The sequence below is a fragment of the Zonotrichia albicollis genome, chromosome 6, assembly GCF_047830755.1.
Source record: "Zonotrichia albicollis isolate bZonAlb1 chromosome 6, bZonAlb1.hap1, whole genome shotgun sequence".
NCBI lineage: Eukaryota > Metazoa > Chordata > Aves > Passeriformes > Passerellidae > Zonotrichia > Zonotrichia albicollis.
The window spans coordinates 38,901,254-38,921,210 of NC_133824.1; the positions used below are offsets into that span (position 1 = coordinate 38,901,254).

Sequence of the window (19,957 nt, forward strand, 5' to 3'; positions counted from 1 at the left end):
AGTTACACCACCCTTCAAAGCTCTGCAGCTTTCCAACTTCAGCCACCTTTCTGCACAAATTGGGAGTGACTGCTCCCTAAAATTTATGCCTTGTCAAGAAAATTGGACAAAATAAAGCTGTCTACTTGAAAAAGAAATTGCCCTTTTCTGCCATTTCACTGCCTAGTTAATACCAAGAAACTGGAGTGAATTATGGCAAATCTTTGATTAACAGATTAATTTTTCAGGGACTAACATGAAGGATACAACTACCAGAAGAGTTTTTCCCCCTATACTCCTACCGACATTAATAAGATGCCTGAAGGTCATCTTCTGCATAGAGTGACAAAAAAATCACGTTTTTCAGATTGATTCTGTGTGATGGCAGTGCCATCTGTCAAGTAATGCTGGACTGATCAGAATATTGTGTGAATTTTTATGTAGCCTGTGAGAGTATTATAAGTATATTATGTCTTTTTCATAACATATCCAGGTCTCTGGAGAAAAATAAACCCGCCCAGTAAACCCACAATTGAGATTAGTAAGTGAGATGTGGTCTTATCTAGCTGTTAACTAAATAAGGAGGAGAGCCTTTGCATGCTCACACCTCTCAATATTTCTGCCATGTACATTTCTAAACTTAAATGCCATGAGTTAATAACTTGAAATATTTTATTGCAAAATCAGGCAAGAAACTTTTAGAAAAAAGTTAATAAAAAGGTAGGTTTAAACTATAAGAAACTGCAAAACATATTAGAATTGAGGTATAATTTGCATAGGATAGCTCTTTTAGATTTATATTAGGAGACTACTTTCCTGTGTGTTAGGGTAAAAGGTGGGCAGCTGAACCCTTTTTTACTGTGCAATGATTGCTAGCATGAAAGGAAGCAGCATCACTTAGATGCAGTCTTTCATCTCCCATTAAATTCGATGTCACTGCGATTTGTATATTAATAATTCTATTCCCAGAAAACACAGGGAAGAAGTAGGTACCAGTGCTACAGAGGGTACTTCAAAGTATCTGTATCAGACATCTGCAAGAGCCTGAAGTGGTCACTATAAAGCCCCCAAAAAAGGCCCACACAGAGGTATCAAAGCAATTCGGGTTCTTCAGATGAAACAGGTGTTATTTCTAAAATTAAGAACCTAAAGAAAATAACCTAGTACAATTTTAAACAAGTGAAAATACACACATCATGCATTGCTGTGTAGGACTTGAGGGACCAAAGCTCCTACATGAACAGCCAGAGAAGAGGCAGCTCAGAATATCTAACATGAAAGCAAGCAGATACATTCAGGCAAACAATTCTCTTATAAAAATTGATAATGCTGATAAATCAACATTTAATGAATATGCAAAATAAAGCAGCACAAAGGACTTACATAATTTAAGACTTTAGTCTGCAAAGCATTACAGAACAATTCTATAACCCCAAACCAGAATGACTGAAAATGTTTTGGTTCTAGAAAAAACCCAAACTAGTTTGAGTTAGTTCTGCTTAAGAATACACAGAACAGAAGGTATTTAGTGGGCCTGAAACCACAGAATTTCATGTTTTAGTGGATGCCAGCAGCATAACTTTTTAGCAACATTTCACCTCATCTGTGATGCCAGCTAGAATTAACAGGAAACTGAAGACTCAGATAATTCCTTGGGCCTCAAAGGAAAAATTTGCACTCAATTCTAAAGTTGACTTGAGTACCCCAAAAAAGAAAGGTTTTCTAGAAACACACAAAGGGCTCAGAGAGAAGTGTTTAAGTTTATCTAATTTTAAAAGTGCTCAGTGATCACAGGTTCTTTAAGAGGCTGGTCACAGGATTTATATGTTACTGAAGAGTTACTCTGTTACTCTGTTAGATGAAGATTCTTACATAATTTAATCATCACAAAGCTTTTAGGCAATTCTTAAGCCCCAACATCAAGGGAGAGCATGTGTTATGAAAATGCCCATCCAATATTCAGGTTCAGCTATTGAAAAAAGATATCTCATGGGGACACTTACTCACCTGAGGTCAACTAGAAGAGACCTTCAGCTGCAATTAATCCAGCTTTCTGATATATGAAATAGTTTTTAAATCATAGCCCAGTTTCTTGGTGAGTTAGGACACTAATCATCAGGTTTTTAGATTCTTTTGCAGACTCACCTGCTCCTGGGTGCACTCTGCTAGAAAAATATCACTGCACATTTTCTTCAGAGAGTGGATGCTGATTTTGTAGCTGAAACACTTTATCAGGCACAAATATTCCATAAGCAAATCCCCCCACTGTCACTTTAAGCTGGATAAAGAAACCTTTATCCAGCTTATCAAGTACTGTATCAAGTGTTCCTGCACCACTAAGGCAGTGCATTGGATAGGATCTCAGATCTTTTCCAGAACAGTTAAAAACATCACAGGAATAATTTCCATAGCTTTCCCCTTAACACATATATGAAGTATATAGAATAATTGAGTGCCATTTATTAATTTAATGGCTAGGTATGCACTTAATTTAGGTTTTGAAAAATGAAAACCATAATGATTCTCTGTGAAATATTTTTCCTAGATTGACACCGCTGCTCTAACATTGCATAAAGCAAGCTGGCAGCTGCAGGGTATACCCATGCATTTTTATGCACCTGTGTTGAGTTTCAATAACCTGTTGCTAACTGCTTATGTGAGATTATTCCTTGTATGTCAGGGAAAAAAGGGATTTTTAAAAATGTTATTTTAAACTAAAACATGTTCACATTAAATAACATGAATAAACTCTATTAGCTAGGCAGGTTTCCTTGTATTATCAGACTGCTCTGAAAGTAGTTCGAAGGCAAAATACCTGTTCCCAGGAGCATCATTATGATCTTTAGTCCCTTTAACTAGAAGCAGGTTAAGCTACTTCCAAGCATTTGACCTTGAAGGATCTGAACCAGGAAAGCCTACACCTCACCTAACAGTTATGACAGATGCTTTATTTGGAGCATGCACAAATACTGTCCTACAAGCACTTCACCTCTCCAAAGGATTAGGGTTCACCTCTGTGCTGACATCTCTTGCGAACTAATCCCCACCCTTCCAAGGTTAATAACTTGCTCTACTACCGGTGCTTGCCACTTTCGAAAGACACAAACTGAGGGAAGATCAGGCGTGACTCATGTTACTATATTGCCACACTGTGGGCTAAAGGAGGCATTGCGCTTCTCCAACTTCGCTGACAGGAACACGCGAAGCAAAGACCACCCATGCTTATGCAGAAAAAACTGCTCTGTTTATAGGAAATGAAATTATTAAAGTAACAGCACTCAATGTGAAAAAAATACAGGCTTGCCACCGTAATAAATGCACGTAATTTTGCCCCTTAAGATCCGTTCTAAATTGTTCCCTCCAAAAAACATTATTATGGAAAACTCCTGGGCATTGGATAGCCAAGCCACTGAGTTTCAAAGCTAGTGACAGGAAAACATAATCTCAAAATGAAGACAACAGTCCCACAACTTAGAAGCATCATAAGACAAAATTACCATGTAATGATGTGAGTCTCCTACATTCACAAAACAGCTGTAACTGCACACTGAGCCCAGCTTCAGCTTTCTGTCTCAATTGGCGTAAGTTAGAATGCTGCAAGCCCAACCCAAGGCACTGCTCAACTTAAACATCCCAACCATTTCTAGGTACACAGCAATAAAAGGAGGAAAAATCCACTGATGAGTTTGCAATGAAGCACTTAGATCAGGTCTTGAAATGGAAGAATACCTGCAGTTCCTAACTTCTGTTTCCCTTTATGCTTTCTTGGCAAATAATCTCACATTTAAGTTAGGATAATCCTTCAGTGCTGTTCACAGTGGCCACACACAATTACACATTACCTACTCAGAGAAAAGGATCTAGTTACCATTATACAGCATGAGAATAACCCTGTCCTTTTCAGACAGATAGTGATAGGAGGTGGTGCTTCACCTAAATAACACTCAGGTAACTGAAGGCTGAGGCAACTAAACAGCATTATCTCCTGTATGACAGGAGATAATCTCCTTTTATGACAGCTGTTTTTCATAGTGTCCTTCTGGACAAAATGTCCAGCACACAGATAAACTGTGCCATGGAAAGGGCCCTGGGGTCCTCTTCATGGGAAGCTGGGTCTGAGTCAGAAGGGCCCTGGCAGCCAGGAGGGCCAACCCTGTCCTGGGGGCATCAGGGACAGCATCACCAGACAGAAAAGGGAGGGGATTGTCCTGCTCTGCACTGGGGCAGCCTCACCTCCAGTGCTGGGGGCAGTTTTGGGTGCCACAATATAAAAATGACATGAAGCTGTTAGAGAGTGCCCAAAGGAGGGCCATGAGGAGGGTGAAGGGCCTTGAGGGGAAGCTGTGTGAGGAGCAGCTGAGGTCACTTGGTCATTCCAGCATGGAGGAGACTGAGGGGAGACTTCATTCCAGTTACAACTTCCCTGAGAGGAAGAGCAGGGGCAGACACTGATCTCTTCTCTCTGGTAACAGTTGTTGCATCAGAGGAGGTTTAGATTGGATATTAGAAAAAGGTTTTCTGCCCAGAGGGTGCTTGGGCACTGGGACAGGCTCCCCAGGGAAGTGCTCACAGCACCAGCCTGACAGAGTTCAGGAAGCCTTTGGACAACACACTAGGGCACATGGTGTGACTCTTGGGGATGGTGCTGTGCAAGGGTGGGAGCTGGACACAACGATCCATCCTTGTGGATCCCTTCCCGCTCAGCTTATTCTGTGATTCTGTGAAACAACACTGTTTTAAACCAACATTACTCCTGGAAGAGAACAGTATTTTTACCAGGCCACAAATAAACTCACCCTGGAGCTAACAGAAAAGTCTGCTTTGCTCATGTGTTTCATTTGCAATATAGCACATTCATGCCAGTGTGTTTAAAATGATCTTCAGTGAGTCTTACAATGACAGTTACAGTCTGTCTTATATCTGTATTAACTAATAGGAAAACTATTGATTTTACTTAAATACAGTAAGCACAGTAAATAAAATGACCGCTACCACCCACTTCTGACTGGCAGTTACTAATTGCTTCAGACACCTTCTTGGCTACTTTATTAAGACACTGCACTAGGTTCAGAGCTCACGATACATATTAGCTCTTAGGAACAACCTGGCAAATTACCTAATTATAAGCAGGAGCATACAGCAGAAGGATTACTCATTGCAGGGAAATTGATGGAGCCCTTTATAGAGCTAAAAAAGATTTTGCAGTTTCAATTTTTTGTTCCCAAGAATTAATTTTATAGGGAAAAGGTAGGACTGCTAACAGTAAACTCAGTTTGAGAAGTAATTAATATATGCCATCAGTCAGCAGCATTTGCCCTAACCAAAATAACCTAAAGTAACCATTTTTTGAAAGGTGAAAGCTTTCCATAATGAAGTTTGCATTCTGTGCATCATTCTTGAAGCTATTTTCCCCCAGACATTTTAGGTAACAGAGATCTGTAAGAAACACTGTGCTTTACAGAAATGGATGCCTGAATTTCCTGAGAAACTATCACAAAATTTTCAGATTCCTGCACTGAATAATTATTTCACCACCATATTCTGCCTTTTCTTTGCGAAGCAGAAGTTTGGAGTTTGCCTTAGGTCTTGAAAGTGTCACACAGTTCCAAGCCTCAGCCAGTAACCCAAACCAAACAATGTTATGATAAAGGACAGTGCCAACGTGGGAATAAGTGTGCAACTGAGGTATCCTCTATGTCCTCATACAAATTACATCATGCAAAACTCAAGAATGAAAGTCTAACACAGCCTGCTAAACCCACTGTGAAGATTGTGATGTAATCTTTGATCTCATGTAGAGTGAGGTAAAACCCTCTACTTCATTGTAAGACAAGCAGAACAACCTTTAGTTGTTCTAGAATTAAGTGTATTTATTTATAAAGACATACGCAAATCAACATGGACAAATTAAAAAGATGCTTTAAAGGAGCTGATTTTTAGGAATTGCTTCCTATAGATTTATACTCACATTCGCTTTTGATTTCCCAGTTGACTCCACACTTCAACTACAAAGCCATCAAAATTTTCATTCTAAATAAAGAGAATTGTCAACAAAACACAGTTAATGACCACGCAGTTATTTTTCTTGTACTATTACAGATTGAACATGCTTTGTATTCTTACACCAGATTCATCTTTAACACAGCATTTCATGGAGAAGTCCAAGAGAAATTTAAATCATTTAACAAACACAAACATGCAAAAGTTGAAAATCTCTGTTAGTTATCCATCATATCTACTTTTACAGAAAAAGCCAATATTGTATTAGAAAAATTCAGACACTAATGAAAGGTGGTTGTTAAGCAAATAATTTGACACACTTTTATTTGTATATCAGGGAAAAAACTCATTATCTCTTGAGTCTGAAGACACAAATGCTAATTCAGCATAGACATGATTCCAAGTATCTCCCATAATTAGTCTCTCTTTTGATAATTTATTCTTAGCATGATCAAGGATACTGTTGTACTTGAATTGACATCCTTAAGAAGTCAAGTGTTACTGAGGACTTAAAATTGACATATTGGTTAAAAATTTTAAGAAATTACTCAGTTTAACTGAGTACATCCAACTTCCTCTAGAGCACTGTAAGATTTCTTTATGTCATGTAGCAAGTGACAACTCTTATTCTGACAATAAATAAACAGGCTGCCATGAATCAATCACTAATGCTGAATGTCTTTTGGGTGCAGCTTGTCTATTCTCACTCATGGGATAGCTCAAAAGGCATTAAGAAAGGGGTTGGCCAGAAACCGCAGCAAAATTCCTTCCTCCTCTCCCTAATCTCTTAACATTTTGAGGAAACTGGTTGATCAGACCTGAGCAAAACTGCTCAGTAATACATATCCAATGAGTGATTCTTGGTATTAAAAGTGGTTCCTTAGCTTTACCACACTGAGCCTGAATGCATTCCTGTACAGAAAACAGCACCCATTGCACCCATGACTCTTTTACTGTCCATCAGAAAATACCACTAAGCAGTATAGCCACAGCTCAATAATTATATTTCTAATAGAAATGTAAAAGAAATTTAAAGCAGGCAAAAATCACGAGTGCAGCTGCCAATGACAACAAGGTTATGTTGATCAGACTGATGTAGTCCCAGGTTAGACTCACAGTCACCTGCACTGAAGTGTTGCTACATTTCATATTTACAGGAACTGGGCACATACTAAGACACACTATCAAGAATCCTGCCTCATTATTGCTTTCAGCAAATTCTATTTCATAGAATGCAAAATCACAAGAAATTAGAAAACATCTATTACAAAAGGAATCAAGTATCATCTCACACAATTTTATAAACATCATAAATAGGTTTTTTTACCTTGGCTAGCAGAACCATGTTCTTGGAAAGCTCCTCTATCTCATCTTCACTGCCAAAAACACTCTCAAAGTCTTGGTAAGTCCAGCCATCAAACAAAATCCGAGGCACTATCAGGCAAAGTAGTCATCAGTAGAGAAAATAAGGAATTTATTATTTACACTGGAAAGTTTCTGCAGAAACAGAATACAGCAGATACAAGCAGAGATGCCACTAAAAATCATATCCCATGACTGAGATCTGACCACCTTCAGCAGCATAGATGAACTGACACTGTAGAACATTCTTCTTCATTTTAAGTTTAATGATCAGCACTGATACAAGTTTTAAGAGAAGGTATTTTCATTTGATTGAACAATCTTAACTGAACTACCACTCAGGGCCTCAAGTAGAGTCTTGAACCAGCAACAACACAAGACACCAATCTTTAAGTTGTGCATCTGTTCTACCACAATAATGAGGTAGAAAAGTTCACCTCAAACTCTAATTTACTTCATACATAGCCCTACATCACTTCACTCTTCTACTCAACTCAGTGCCCTAAGACAAATTTTTACTTTTGGAAAGCACTTGAGCTTATGTGAATTTTTTTTCTAAAAACACAAAACATTAAAAAAATAGTCATGAAAACTGATGTTGGAAGAGTTGACAATCATGCCCACAGGAAAAGGCAATGGATTTTATGGAGCTATGTCTAAGCCCCTTCTAACTACCTTGGTTGTAAAAGAGTATTTATAAGAGTATAAAGAGATTTCAAAGGCTTTATCCTCTGGCAACTGAAGTACGTTAAAATATCTGACTGAGCATTCCATTTTTCTAATACATTTCAAATTTCATACTCCCTTCTGAATCAAGAAGCATTTCACAGCTCCACAGAATTCTTGCTATAGACAAATGCAAGAAGCACAGCAGAATCTCTACAGCAATGTTTGCCATTTTCCCTAAAGACACACAATGCAGCACATCCCATGAGTTCCCAGCTTCAAGGGGAGAAGAGACAAAGCAGATCTTTTCTATCATGCAGGGAAGTCTGACTGACTGACTCAGATTTGGATTTTTTTTTTTCTTTTTAACTACACAGAACCCCAAGCAACAAGTTTGAAGACTTCTTTCCCCAGGGAGGCACACAGTGTTATATACTAGTATCGTTCCATGGAGGGCACTGTAACCCAGGATTTATTCAGAGAAAAGAAGCTAAGGCAAAACATAAAGGCATCAAGAGGGCCAACAAGTCAGTTACTTAACTATCTACACTTAACTGCTTTAATTTTTCTTCTCAGACATCTTCTTCATACAGCTGTGCTAAGGTAATCTTCCTTCCTCCCATACAGACCTGGAAGAAAGTCTTACTTTCCTCTCCTAGAAGCTAAAGAAGATAAAAAGCAAGCAAACAGACATAAACCAGAGACTCACCTATTTTTATGTTTTTGGAGGTTTTTCTCACATCTTTCATCCAGCCTGTCAAACAGTATCAAGTAAGACAGCTGATAAAATATAAATGATGTTGACAATGATAACATATTTTCAAGTATTCTTCGAATGATGTAGCATAGCTTCATTATACACATCTTCCTGCCACAGACCAGGAGTTCATAATCCACCCAGACAGAACATCTTGTGATGCACAGAATCTGAAGGCATGAACCTGCAGCACAGCATTCACTACAGCCTTACAATAGTCCCCACCCAGCCCCTCCCTGCTTAGTTCTACCTCACTATGGAAAGCTACCCCAGTGCCTACTCAGAATAACACTTCTGCAGCCACCAGGCATCACTGGGAGGAATGTCTGATTTTTTCAGATGATACTTTAAAGTGTCCCATTCACTCCTCCTGGCGGCCATTGCATTAGGATGAATTTGTTAGTAGGCACTACCGTGGTAAGAATTATAGCTATTTCAAATTAAATTTCACATTCAATCAACTTCAAAACCATGAACTAGTACATACTAGCTGAAATTTAATCTTGCTGCCACTTTCCTCGCCATGAAGAGAAAAAATTCTCTTCAAATTAAATTTCTCTTCCCTTTCTAAATAAATTTCTCCTAAAGCTTTTGCAAAGGGAAAAAACCAAAACCCACAACAGGTAAACAACTGCACAATACAACACCCAAGACTGTTTTTCCCTGTACAGGATCTTTGTCCTTTCATTTTTTTTAAGAGGGGTTTTGTGGACAGCATGGTGGAAAAGCCAATCATTCTACTTACATTTTTTGACAAATAAACTATGTACACTTATGGAAGCAGGTGAGGACAGAAAGAAGTTCAATCTGAAGAAAACCCAAAAAAATGTAATGGATGAAAGTACTTCACCACGTGGCAGAGCCAGCAAAACCCACCTAGTATGCCAAATCTACACAGTCTGCAACAATACTGCAATTCATCTTCAAAGGAAAAAAAAACAACACCTTGATCAGCATCATGGAGCCCAGTGAACTGGAACCTTTCCTTCCCTCTCCTCTTCACTTGTAACCAAACCGGTGAGATTAGTGTAAATTTGTTTCCAAATATTTTAGCAATGTCATAACCATGGTTGTTCCACTAGAAAAACAAAGGAGACAAAAAAGTGAGAGACTCAGAAGTAAGATATACAGTTCACTTCACTTTTGACTGATATAAACTCTTTAACAGAAATGTAATCATCTGCTAGATCCTTACTTGTTCATTTGAGGAAACCTGCTGGGATATTGCTTTCATTTAAATAAAAAAGTACTCCTGAGCTACAGCAACTGGCTTGTAGATTCCCACACAGTTTTGAATTTACAGACTCTGAATTTATGTTCAAGAGAACTTGAGAAAGGTGAAAATTTATAGGGCACCTATTTGTCTTTTGACCAGTGTAAGACAAAAATGAGTGAAAAGTATCCTGTAAAAAAAGGGATGAAACATTTATCATTCAAGAAAGAATGCTTTGAAGGAGACAGGATAGCAAAAGACATCAGTTTGACAGCAGTTTGACAGCATTCAATTGTTACTGTTGATTTAGCAGGTTCGAGTTGCAGCCCTCCTGTTCTGACTTCACTGCAACTTCCTCTGACTCACCACTGACAGGAGAATACTCTCATCCATGTTAAAACCAGCATTAAGGGAGCTTCCCTGTCTGACCATCTAGGAGCCACTCTGGCAGTCACAACACCACCAGCCCAAAATTTCACAGCTGAGGGTGACTCCAGTGACCCCAGGGTGTCGTCCCTCCTGGTCCCTGCACACCCACACAGTCAGACAGGGTTTCCTCACTGGCTCAGCCGTGGGTTTCCCAAGGCAGAGTCCTAGATGTCTGGAACCCTAAAGCAATTTAATTGTGGTGCAGTAACACAGAGACAGCACGAGCTGGTGCCTCTGGAGAGGGACCCCCAACAAAGGAATCCCCAGGTTTTGTACCCTCCATGCCTGTGATAGTCTGGGGTCTTTCTGCTGAGCCCTTGGTTCCTTCTGTGTCCAAGTGCCTGGTCACCTGGCCACTGCCACAGGTCCCCATGCCCTTTGCTGTCTGAAAGGTCAGCACCAGGTCATGGCCCTTTGTCCGGGGCTCCCACCCAGGTACAACCTGCAGCCCCACTGCAGCTGCACACCCAGTGCCTGCTCTAAGTGCATTGCTCAACACCAGGGAGGGGAAAAACAACATACACCCTCCTAGAGGACCTAGACATCCTCCAAGAGACAGATGGGAGAACAAGGGTTTGAGACCCCCTGAACCCACTCAAGTCTCAAATACTTGTCTGGCTATTTGACTAGCAGCCCCCATTACTATAAAAATACTTCTAAAACAGGGATGCAAACTTGCAGCACAGTCTGCTGCATATTCATTCAAAGCACAAATTTTATTGATTGTATCAACTTACAGGAGTAATATATCCCAGAACATCTCCTGAAAAATGTCGTTCCTTCATCTTCTTGGAGCAATAACTTTTATGTTCCAGTATAATATCCTTTGCTTTTGGATCCACAACTACCAATCCCCTGTCCTGAACATTTTTATCAGAATGCAGCTTCTGTGGAGAGAAGACAGTTATTAGAACCAGTTATATGAAACAGCCACTTTCAATGGTAACAGACTTTAAAAACAACAGCAAAACAAATAACTTCATTAAACTCTGAGCACTCCTTTTAAATGATGCAGAGCACTTTGATTTGAACTGAAACATACAAGTCCTCAGAAACTGTCATCATCAGTAAACTTACTTTGTTTGTAAAAAGCATATAAACTTCGAGGGTAAAAAGCATAAAAACAAAAACCAAAGCCCAAGACATTATAAGAGTAAAGAACATAATTTATGACAGCTAATGGTGCTCTGTTTTCTAACCAATCCTTTCTGTCTGTCACCCCCAAAATAATAAAAAGGGGTTAGGAGTTCTTAACCAAGAATTTGAAGACAGCTTTTGAACTGGATATATTTTAGTCTGAGAATGCTGCACTGTGAAGGCCAAGATTTTAAACACTCTTCTTCAGGGAATATGCTACAACTGACCCAGCAGATAAAAACAGAATGAGAAGATCTAATGAGATGTTCATGGTGGGTATGCAGAAGGCATCTATTGATTCATTGTAAGGAATTTAGGGAGATGGCCTGCCTTAACACCTTGTGTTACCCTCACTACCTGCAAATTTGGTAGATGTTGAGCAAGTGATACAAACAGTGACAGATGTTCATGCATAATGACAGGAAACAATAACACGCTCAGCAAGTGAAGAGAGACTTCAGCATGCTGGCTGTGTTTGCTCGGATTATTGTGGGACTCTGAATCATTTCTGCCTGCAAAAAAACAACTGATTAGAAGGCTCTTCAAAATCTTTCATCAGGATACAGCCTTCCCATTGGCAATGTTCCATTCCACCAGTAAATGACCTAGAGCTCTTGGCCCAAACTACTGTTCCCCACCCTGATTTCCAAAGGGATGGAAGTGTGTTCCCTGAGGGGACAAAAACTTCCTGTTTCTGCAACTTGCATAGAGGAATAAAGCTCCAGAAGTCTACATCATGTGTTTCAAGAAGTGAACCATTTATGACACACAGAAAAGGTGAAGGAAAGGACAGTTTCAAGTTTTATCTGTGAGTATCACTTCAGTGGAAATGCATTAACACTCTTTTAACAGAGGTAGAGGCCATTTACCAAAGTTCAATTAATTCACTTCACACGTTAGATAAGACAAGAATTTCGGTTATTTCCCTTACCTTTTCCTCCAGTTTTTTCGTAGCACCTTTCTTTGCATCTGTTTTTGACAGGGTACCTTCAGCTAGCCAGCATACCATGGCAAGAGAAAGGGATGCACAGAGAAGCCTCATGGTGTTTTTCCCCATGCCAAGTTTCTCTTCTCCTGAAAACATAAGGGTTCAAATCTCTGTGAACAGAGAAATATAACAGTTTCATTTGGTTGTCTTGTCTAAAATAAGTCAAGACATTTTCTTATCTTGTTCCATTTCCAATCAGACTTATTAACGCAGCGCTTCTGCTCTGGCAACAAAAGCAGTGCATTGTAAGAGATTACTTCTAGTCTCAAACACCTTTTTTGTCCCTTGTTTTAGTAGCTGTATCACAGATGAAGTGGGTTGGACCCCTGCAACTTCCTTTTTAAGGATAACTTTTTTTTTTTTGCTCCTCCCTAGCCTGGTCAGTGTGTCATAAATTAATTAACAGATATAAAAAATTATAACTATATGCTTACAGCTACGTGCCTTTACTGTAACAGCAGAGACCTTTGCTTTCAATTCCTTGCCAAGTCACTGATACAGAAATTGAAGAAAAAAAAAGGAGGGGGAAGGGTGGGCATGTCCTTTTTGTCTAGAAGAAAAACTCTGACAGTTTGCCCTAGCTCCAGATAAAGGAACTGAGAATTAGGAGACAACAGTTCTGTTGTGTGTTCATCTATCACACCTTGTATCTGTAGGAAGACTTTAAAAAACAAAGTCAAATACAGCCAGAGTTTGTTTTTCAATCTCTCCCCAGTTAAAAGTTGCACTGGTTTCCCAGCCTAGCTCCCAGTAGTGAATAAGAAGAAAACAGAAAAAAAAAATTTGGCATTTGGGGAACCAGGGCTCTAGATCTGTATCAAGCAGCTTCTCATATTTATGAGATCCTGATCGAGAAGAAAATTGGTTCTTTCCAATATTCTGAATTTTTGTTGAACTTGAAAAACTATCTTGCTTTTTATACTACTCTACCACTCATTCTGAAGACCCACAAGCTCATTTCTAGAAATCATATTTATAAGATTTGTTCTACTGGCACTGATAACAAGTGCTGCTCAAAGTTTGAGTACTTTGTTTCAAACTTTCAAAACATCAGGTGCAGATCCCACAACACAAAACTGAGCCTCTGAGTACTGTGGCAGAAGGAACCTTAAAGTTTCAATGGAAATGTACTCAATGAAACAGACATGAAATCAACAAGTCAACAAACTTGCTAGTATTAGTATGTGTCTGGTTTAGCAGTGAGATTTTAAAAACCAGAGGTATTTATTAAAGGATTTAGGGGTTCTGCAGGAAAAGAGAGTAATACTTGATTAGGCAACAAAGTAGAACGATGATGGCAGAAGTGCTTGAAAAAAACAATGCCAGTCACCAAAGAACATCAAAAACCTCCTGTACAAAATTATTTGAAGATTTTAGTAAAGACTTTTATAAACAGCAAAATAAAAGCAGAAATCCTTCTAATATTTCCTGGATCCATGGAGTGTGGTAAAAGCTGAATTGCTATAAAGCTTGAAATTCCTACGATGAATAATTAAGGTCTCATTCTTCTACTTTGACTTCAAGGTCACTGGAAACCCCCTTGTTTTCCACATTCTAAAAATGAGACAAAGCAGGTTGCTTTTGATAGTATCTCCTATGTTCCATCTAGCTTGGCAAGATCTATAAACTATTGCAGAGAGGAACAACTGAGAGCCTGAAGAGTCAATACAAGTCTTAACTACTTGGACAGGATATCAATTCTCCCAGAAGCTCGTATATATCGATTTGGAGGCATTTGATTTCACTTTCAGAAACAATTAGCAACAGCATCACTTCCCTGAAAAGAAGATAATGTCTAACAGCTGAAGAACAGAAGCTTAGAAAACCATCCCTGAACTCTAATTAGACATCAAAATGTGCTCATTTCCTTGACAGGATCGTATCCATCTGTCAATTATTGTTAAGTCAACATCCACTCCTAGATTTGTAAGAAGCACTGAGCCTGTGGCAAATTGGTTTCTGCTACTGACAGTCCAGTATAAACTCTTGGTTGGACACTTATTTTAATAGTTTGTTCCTTAACAACATCAATGAAAATTAAGTAGATGGGATTACTGTAACACAGAAGATGAATTGGTCAGACTTTAAATGCTCTTTATGGAAAATATAAGGATGCATTTTGCAAGCTTTACAAAACGAAATTCTCATCAAACTTTTATTCTCCGAACTCTCTGCCATTTTTTAACACTTCTCAAATTAGTTGAACTCAGAAGAACTGTCTGAGCTTGGCACTCTTTATCTCCTCTGTCACTGCAAAATGCAAACAGAATTTAAAACTGCCTCTATGTCCTTGTCCAACTGATACTATGGACAACTCAAAGTATAAAACATCATCTGACAAACTGATCTGAAGCCCAGGTTTCTCTCCTAGCCAAGTCACAAATGTTGCTTAACCCCACCTCCACATGAGGTAACATACTTTTGGAAAGCTGTTTTAAATTATCTTAATTTTTAAAAGCAAGTAAAGCTAGCACAGATTTAGGCAGTCTGGAATTAGCAAGCAAAGAAACTAAATGGATGGTACACAACACACTGTCAATGTTCATAGTTTATTTATAAATAAGAAACTAGATTCTAACTACATTTGCAGAAAGAACCTGCATCACTTAGCAAAGGAAGGCCACGAAACATACTGCTGATGCGTTTTTAAATTAAAACAATAAAAGCTATACTGGGGAGTGAAGAGTGAGAATAAATCCATTTCTAACCTGAGTAAACATTGAACCCTCCCCCCTTGTAAAGCGCTCCACCTTGACGTTCAGAATTCCCTCCCACACCCGCCCGGCTCTGGAGACACCAGGGAGCCAGCACGCCTGCCACGGCATCGGCGCCTCTGTGGCCGCTCCGAGCTCGGCCCCGGCGGGGCAGCCCCGGCCTCCCCGCGCTGCCGCGTCACCCCCGCAGCGGCACGGCCGGGCCACGCCGGGCCCCCGCCCCGCCGGCGCGCGGCCTCGCCCCCGCCCTTTCCCCACTCTCCGTCCCTTCCCAGCCCCGCCGGGCCACGGACACCACGTACCGCCCGCCGCCGCCGCGGAAGTGCGGGCGAGCGGCAGCGCCCCGCCCCGCCGGCTCCGGGCAGCGCCGGGGCGGCGGAGGGCGCCGGCTGCGCCAACATGGCGGGGCGGGAGAGGCTGCAGCTGTGGCAGCGGCGCCCCGGCGCTCCGGGCCGGGCCCCACCGACAGAGCCGCCGCTGGGCTCGCCCGGCCGGACCCGGGTCGCGGTGCTTTGGGGCTCATCCGTAGCTGAGGAAAGGAAATGCTAATTATGGTGTGATTCTAAATTTCCATAAAGAACCTCTTGGTTTAGCCCAAGCTATAGCAAATTGAAACAGCTCCAGGTCTAGCCTGGAGAGGAGGAAGTTCGGGGTTACTTTATCACTTTATCACTCACTGCCCAAAAATAGGCTGTAGCCAGGTTGGGATCAGCCTCTTCTCACAGTGGCTCAAGAGGAAATGGCTTTAAGTTATGCCCGGGGAGGTTCAGGTTGGACCTGGGGGTCCAGCCGGGAGGAATTCCTATACAGAAGGTGATGAGACATTGGGAGAGTGGTGGGGTCACCTTCCGAGGAGGTGTCTAAGAAAAACTTAGAGCCATGGTCTAGTTGACATAGTGATGTTTGATCACAGGTTGGACTCGATAATTTCTGAGGTCTTTTCAAAACAAATTCTTTCTGTGATTCTGAGAAATAGTGTTGGTAAATCAAGAGCTTGGGCTAAAATGCACACACTGACCTGGAGGCAAAATAATCATATAGGTAAGGCTGCAGAGAGTCTGCAGGCAGTACTGCTGACTCTGGGTGTGTAGAAAGGAGAGGTCAAACCTCTGATGGCTTTTAACAGACTGTAAAGTAAAAGATTGTGTTTATAATTGAGTTTTTTATTTTCCTCGGCTCTGACCTTCTACAATTTTGCATGCAGCATGGCTTGTGTTACCGCTATTTACTACAGCAGAAGTTTTAGTATAACCCTGTTATTTCGCAGGCTGCTTACAGGGACTAAATACCCTATCAAAAGACTTGATAAAAAATGGATGTGTTATATCATGATGTAGAGGCAAGGCCTGCATATCCTAGCAGTGCACTTCCCAACAGACGCCTTCCTGTGGCCTGCTTTCTCTCTTGGTTACAGTTTGGTGCAGCCTGCTAGGAGCTGAACTGGAAGGTTGCCTTATTCTGCTGAACTGCCCTCTTCTTTCATTCCCTCTTGTGTAATGAAGATCTTCATGAGCATTCTTCAGCACTGAAAAGAAAAATGGAAATATTTTTCCTCTGAACAAAAGTCTTGTCAGTGAAGTAGATGCATGTTCTTCTATGCCCAGATCCATCCCAAATTTCTGTAAAATTAGAGTTTCATGCAGGCTAACTTTGTGTTTTCTAGTGTTGAAAGCAGCCCATCTGATACTCTGGCATGGCAGAAAGCATTGTGCTCTGTGTTAAGGGATAATGAATGTTCAATGTCAAGTACAGAAACATGGTTGTGTGTGTGTGGTGGAGCCATGGATTCTGTTTAGTCCTGAGTTCGTTTTGGTTCCAGTAATGGCTGGAATGATCATAAGGAGCAGAAGAAAACAATAACTGGTGAGACAAATGTGAGAGAAGTAACAAAAGGAAAGGAGCAATTCCTTTTTTGTAGTTTCCACAACAGGATCTTCACCAGCTGAAAACACTCAGATGAATGGTGATAGTTTTATGAAGGTCAGTGCAATTATTAAAGGCTTTGTACCAAAGTGCAATGAAATTCTGAAAAAAAAAATTAACATAACTCCCATATAAAATGGGAAGGGGGGGACAAACATTGTGGATTTGTTGGCAAACAAATGTGATGCCAAATGTTTTATGTAATAGGAAAATATTTCTTGGTACCATCTCCCCTTTAATGCTGATTTTACAGTAATTATAAATGTCTTAAATAATCATGACATCTTGGGATGGATACCCATTTATGGTTTTTTTTGGGCAGCCTGGTGTTTTATAGATGTTAGGCTCAAACCAAAATTGCACACAATTACCAACTCAGTGTGTTTGCAAAGGGTTGTGCCTGGTGCAAGCTCTGTGCTAACAGCTGGGATCATATTACAATGTTTCTTTCAGCCAGGATGCATCTAGAGACCATTACAGTCTCTCTTTCCTCTAGATACCTATTATTCACATAAAATTTAAAAGGATAGATATGCCTACTCATTTGTCCTGATTGCAAGCCTTTGTTGAGGCAAAAAGAGAACAGGGTGAATATAGTGAAGCCTCAAAAGCCAGTCAAAGGAGGTTGACATAAAATAATCAGGGTATGTGTACTGCACACTGAGCCCCTTCAAATGAAACATTTAGCTGTATGCAGCAAAACTAGAGTCATCCATATGCATTAACCACTTGGATATTTTCCCAGTTCTCAAGAAGAATTTGCAGCTCATGCTTAGCTTGTACTGCCACAACTATTCTGCTGGCACTATTTAAGCCACTGCTGCAAAGGCAGTTGGATACCTGCATGACTTGCAGTATTGACAGGCATACAGCCAGACAGGACTGACAGACTGAGCCTTTAGGTGTCACTGTGCTCTTAGGAGTAGAAAATAGCTCAACATTTTGGCTAGCTCAAAAAAGATTTCTTTTTTTTCTGATCACAGAAAAAGCCTCATTTAGTGACATGGGAAGTTTTCATCTTCAAAGGTGCATGGAAATTATTATTAAGCACCAAAATCTATTTGTAAAGCTGTGAAGAAGGAAAGTGCTCTTCATGAAAGCCTACAAATAATCTGAGTTGAATAATGGACTAATTGGGCACGACTGCCTATAGTTGCACTTGGTCTACAAAATGGATCCAGGGACAAAGGGATAATTGCGTGACTACCACATGCTGTCATCCTGCCTTTCCATAGAGACTTGCACAACTAAAAGTACTCATGTAACCATGTATCCTGAAAACACCCAGAATAGACCCTTGAGGGATACAGCCACTGTCAGACAGATGGCATCAAGTATTATGTAGATCTTTATGAGAGAAAAATGTATCATGAAATTAAAGGTACTGGAGCTTGATGAATCTAAAGATGCAAGGTCTAGACAAGCAGAATTGACCATGGGAGCAAACTATCCAGGGCAACAGTGAATTTGATTATATCAGAGCAAGACTCAGTGCCTTTCTGGAAGACAGACTGTAGCTAAAAGCTAGATATTGGGCTACATTCACTGGTGTAAAACACAAAACAAAACAAAAAACCCAGATGAAATTAAATGGCTTGAAGTGTGCTGAAATAGAGGCAGAATGACTGATTGATCTCCAGTGGCCCTAAGTAGAATCCCATGATTCTACAAGTCATTATTCTCCACTAAGCATACTAATCCCTTGCATCATGACTGAAGTCCCCAGCACACTTGTGGCTAGGCAGTCTAGGCCAGCTTTGAGAACATTTGAACCTATTTTCAGCTGAAGATATGAAATCCTCTGCACAGTCCCACCTCTTTGGCATGTTTAATTTTGAAATGTTTGGCAGTTTAACCTTGAAATGTTTTCAGTCTTGGGAGTAGATGTGGTGTGGGACTGTGTCACTCTGCATGTTTACAGCCATCAGGAGGAAAATGTGGCGCTGGATGTGTACGCCTGCATGCCCAGGGAGTCAGGCAGTGGGAATCTCTACATGAACACAGAGCAACTGTGCCACTCACCCAGCCGATGGCAGGCTCACAAGGGGGATGTGCCTGAGGATGGAGCTGCACACAGCAGCCTCCGGCCTTGTCAGTGCTCACAGGGACTGTGCAGGGTACGTGCAGGAGATCCCGTGCACTGTTTTGGGGTCCCTTTTGAGGAGGAGGACCAAGGCACAGCCTCCTGCAGTCCACCCTATGGAAAGCACTGGGTGTATACCACTCTCTATACCACTGAGAGTCTGTACCTTGCTCTTCACATTTGAAAATTAAGATTGCAGATCAATAGCCTGCTCAAAGCTTAAGTGAAGAAGTGAAATTTCCCGGTATCTTGATGGGCCGTCCCTCTCCTTCTCCCTCAGTAGTTACATCCTCTGAGGTGCCTGAGAAGCCCGGTATTTCACCTTCAAAAATCATCAAACTTCTCGGCCATTAGGGTCACGATGAGAGGAAGGGATTAGGCTGTTCCCGAGCAGGGAGCGTGCAGTGAATTCACCCACGGACACAGAGGCTGACGCTTGCCCTGCCGCCCCTCACCTCGGTCCGGGCCCGTTTGCCCTCACGGGCGGTGACTGGAAATTGCATCCCAGCAGCGGCACGGCCGATCCCAGGGGCCCAGCCTCCAGCTAGCCAGTCCTTTCGGGCCGCAGGGTCGCACGGGGTATGCCCGGGAGCGGGGGCACATCTCGGGGCACATTCCGCGGGCCGGGCAGGGACCGCGCCCGCCGCGGCTGCGGCACCGGGAGGCGCAGGGGGCCCGGCGCACCCGCGGCGCTCCCGCCTCCGCA

The 19,957-nt window shown here is 41.2% G+C and overlaps 1 protein-coding gene across 3 annotated transcripts in view; it reads right to left on the bottom strand.

The window, feature by feature from the left end:
* CHID1 (chitinase domain containing 1) overlaps positions 1-15,693 on the bottom strand; it is a 119,631-nt gene extending 103,938 nt beyond the window's left edge. Inside the window, exons 1-7 of one of the 3 annotated variants that reach the window (XM_074543276.1) lie at positions 15,548-15,692; positions 12,475-12,641; positions 11,144-11,293; positions 9,710-9,842; positions 8,717-8,761; positions 7,307-7,413; positions 5,948-6,009 (exon numbers count right to left, since the gene is read on the bottom strand). In XM_074543276.1, the coding sequence (XP_074399377.1) occupies positions 5,948-6,009; positions 7,307-7,413; positions 8,717-8,761; positions 9,710-9,842; positions 11,144-11,293; positions 12,475-12,627 (650 nt within the window). In that variant the 5' untranslated portion in view covers positions 12,628-12,641; positions 15,548-15,692. Of the gene's footprint in view, positions 1-5,947; positions 6,010-7,306; positions 7,414-8,716; positions 8,762-9,709; positions 9,843-11,143; positions 11,294-12,474; positions 12,642-15,547 lie in introns of all 3 variants that reach the window. The other 2 variants (XM_074543278.1, XM_074543279.1) reach the window with 2 other exon arrangements.
* Positions 15,694-19,957: the final 4,264 nt, after the last annotated feature.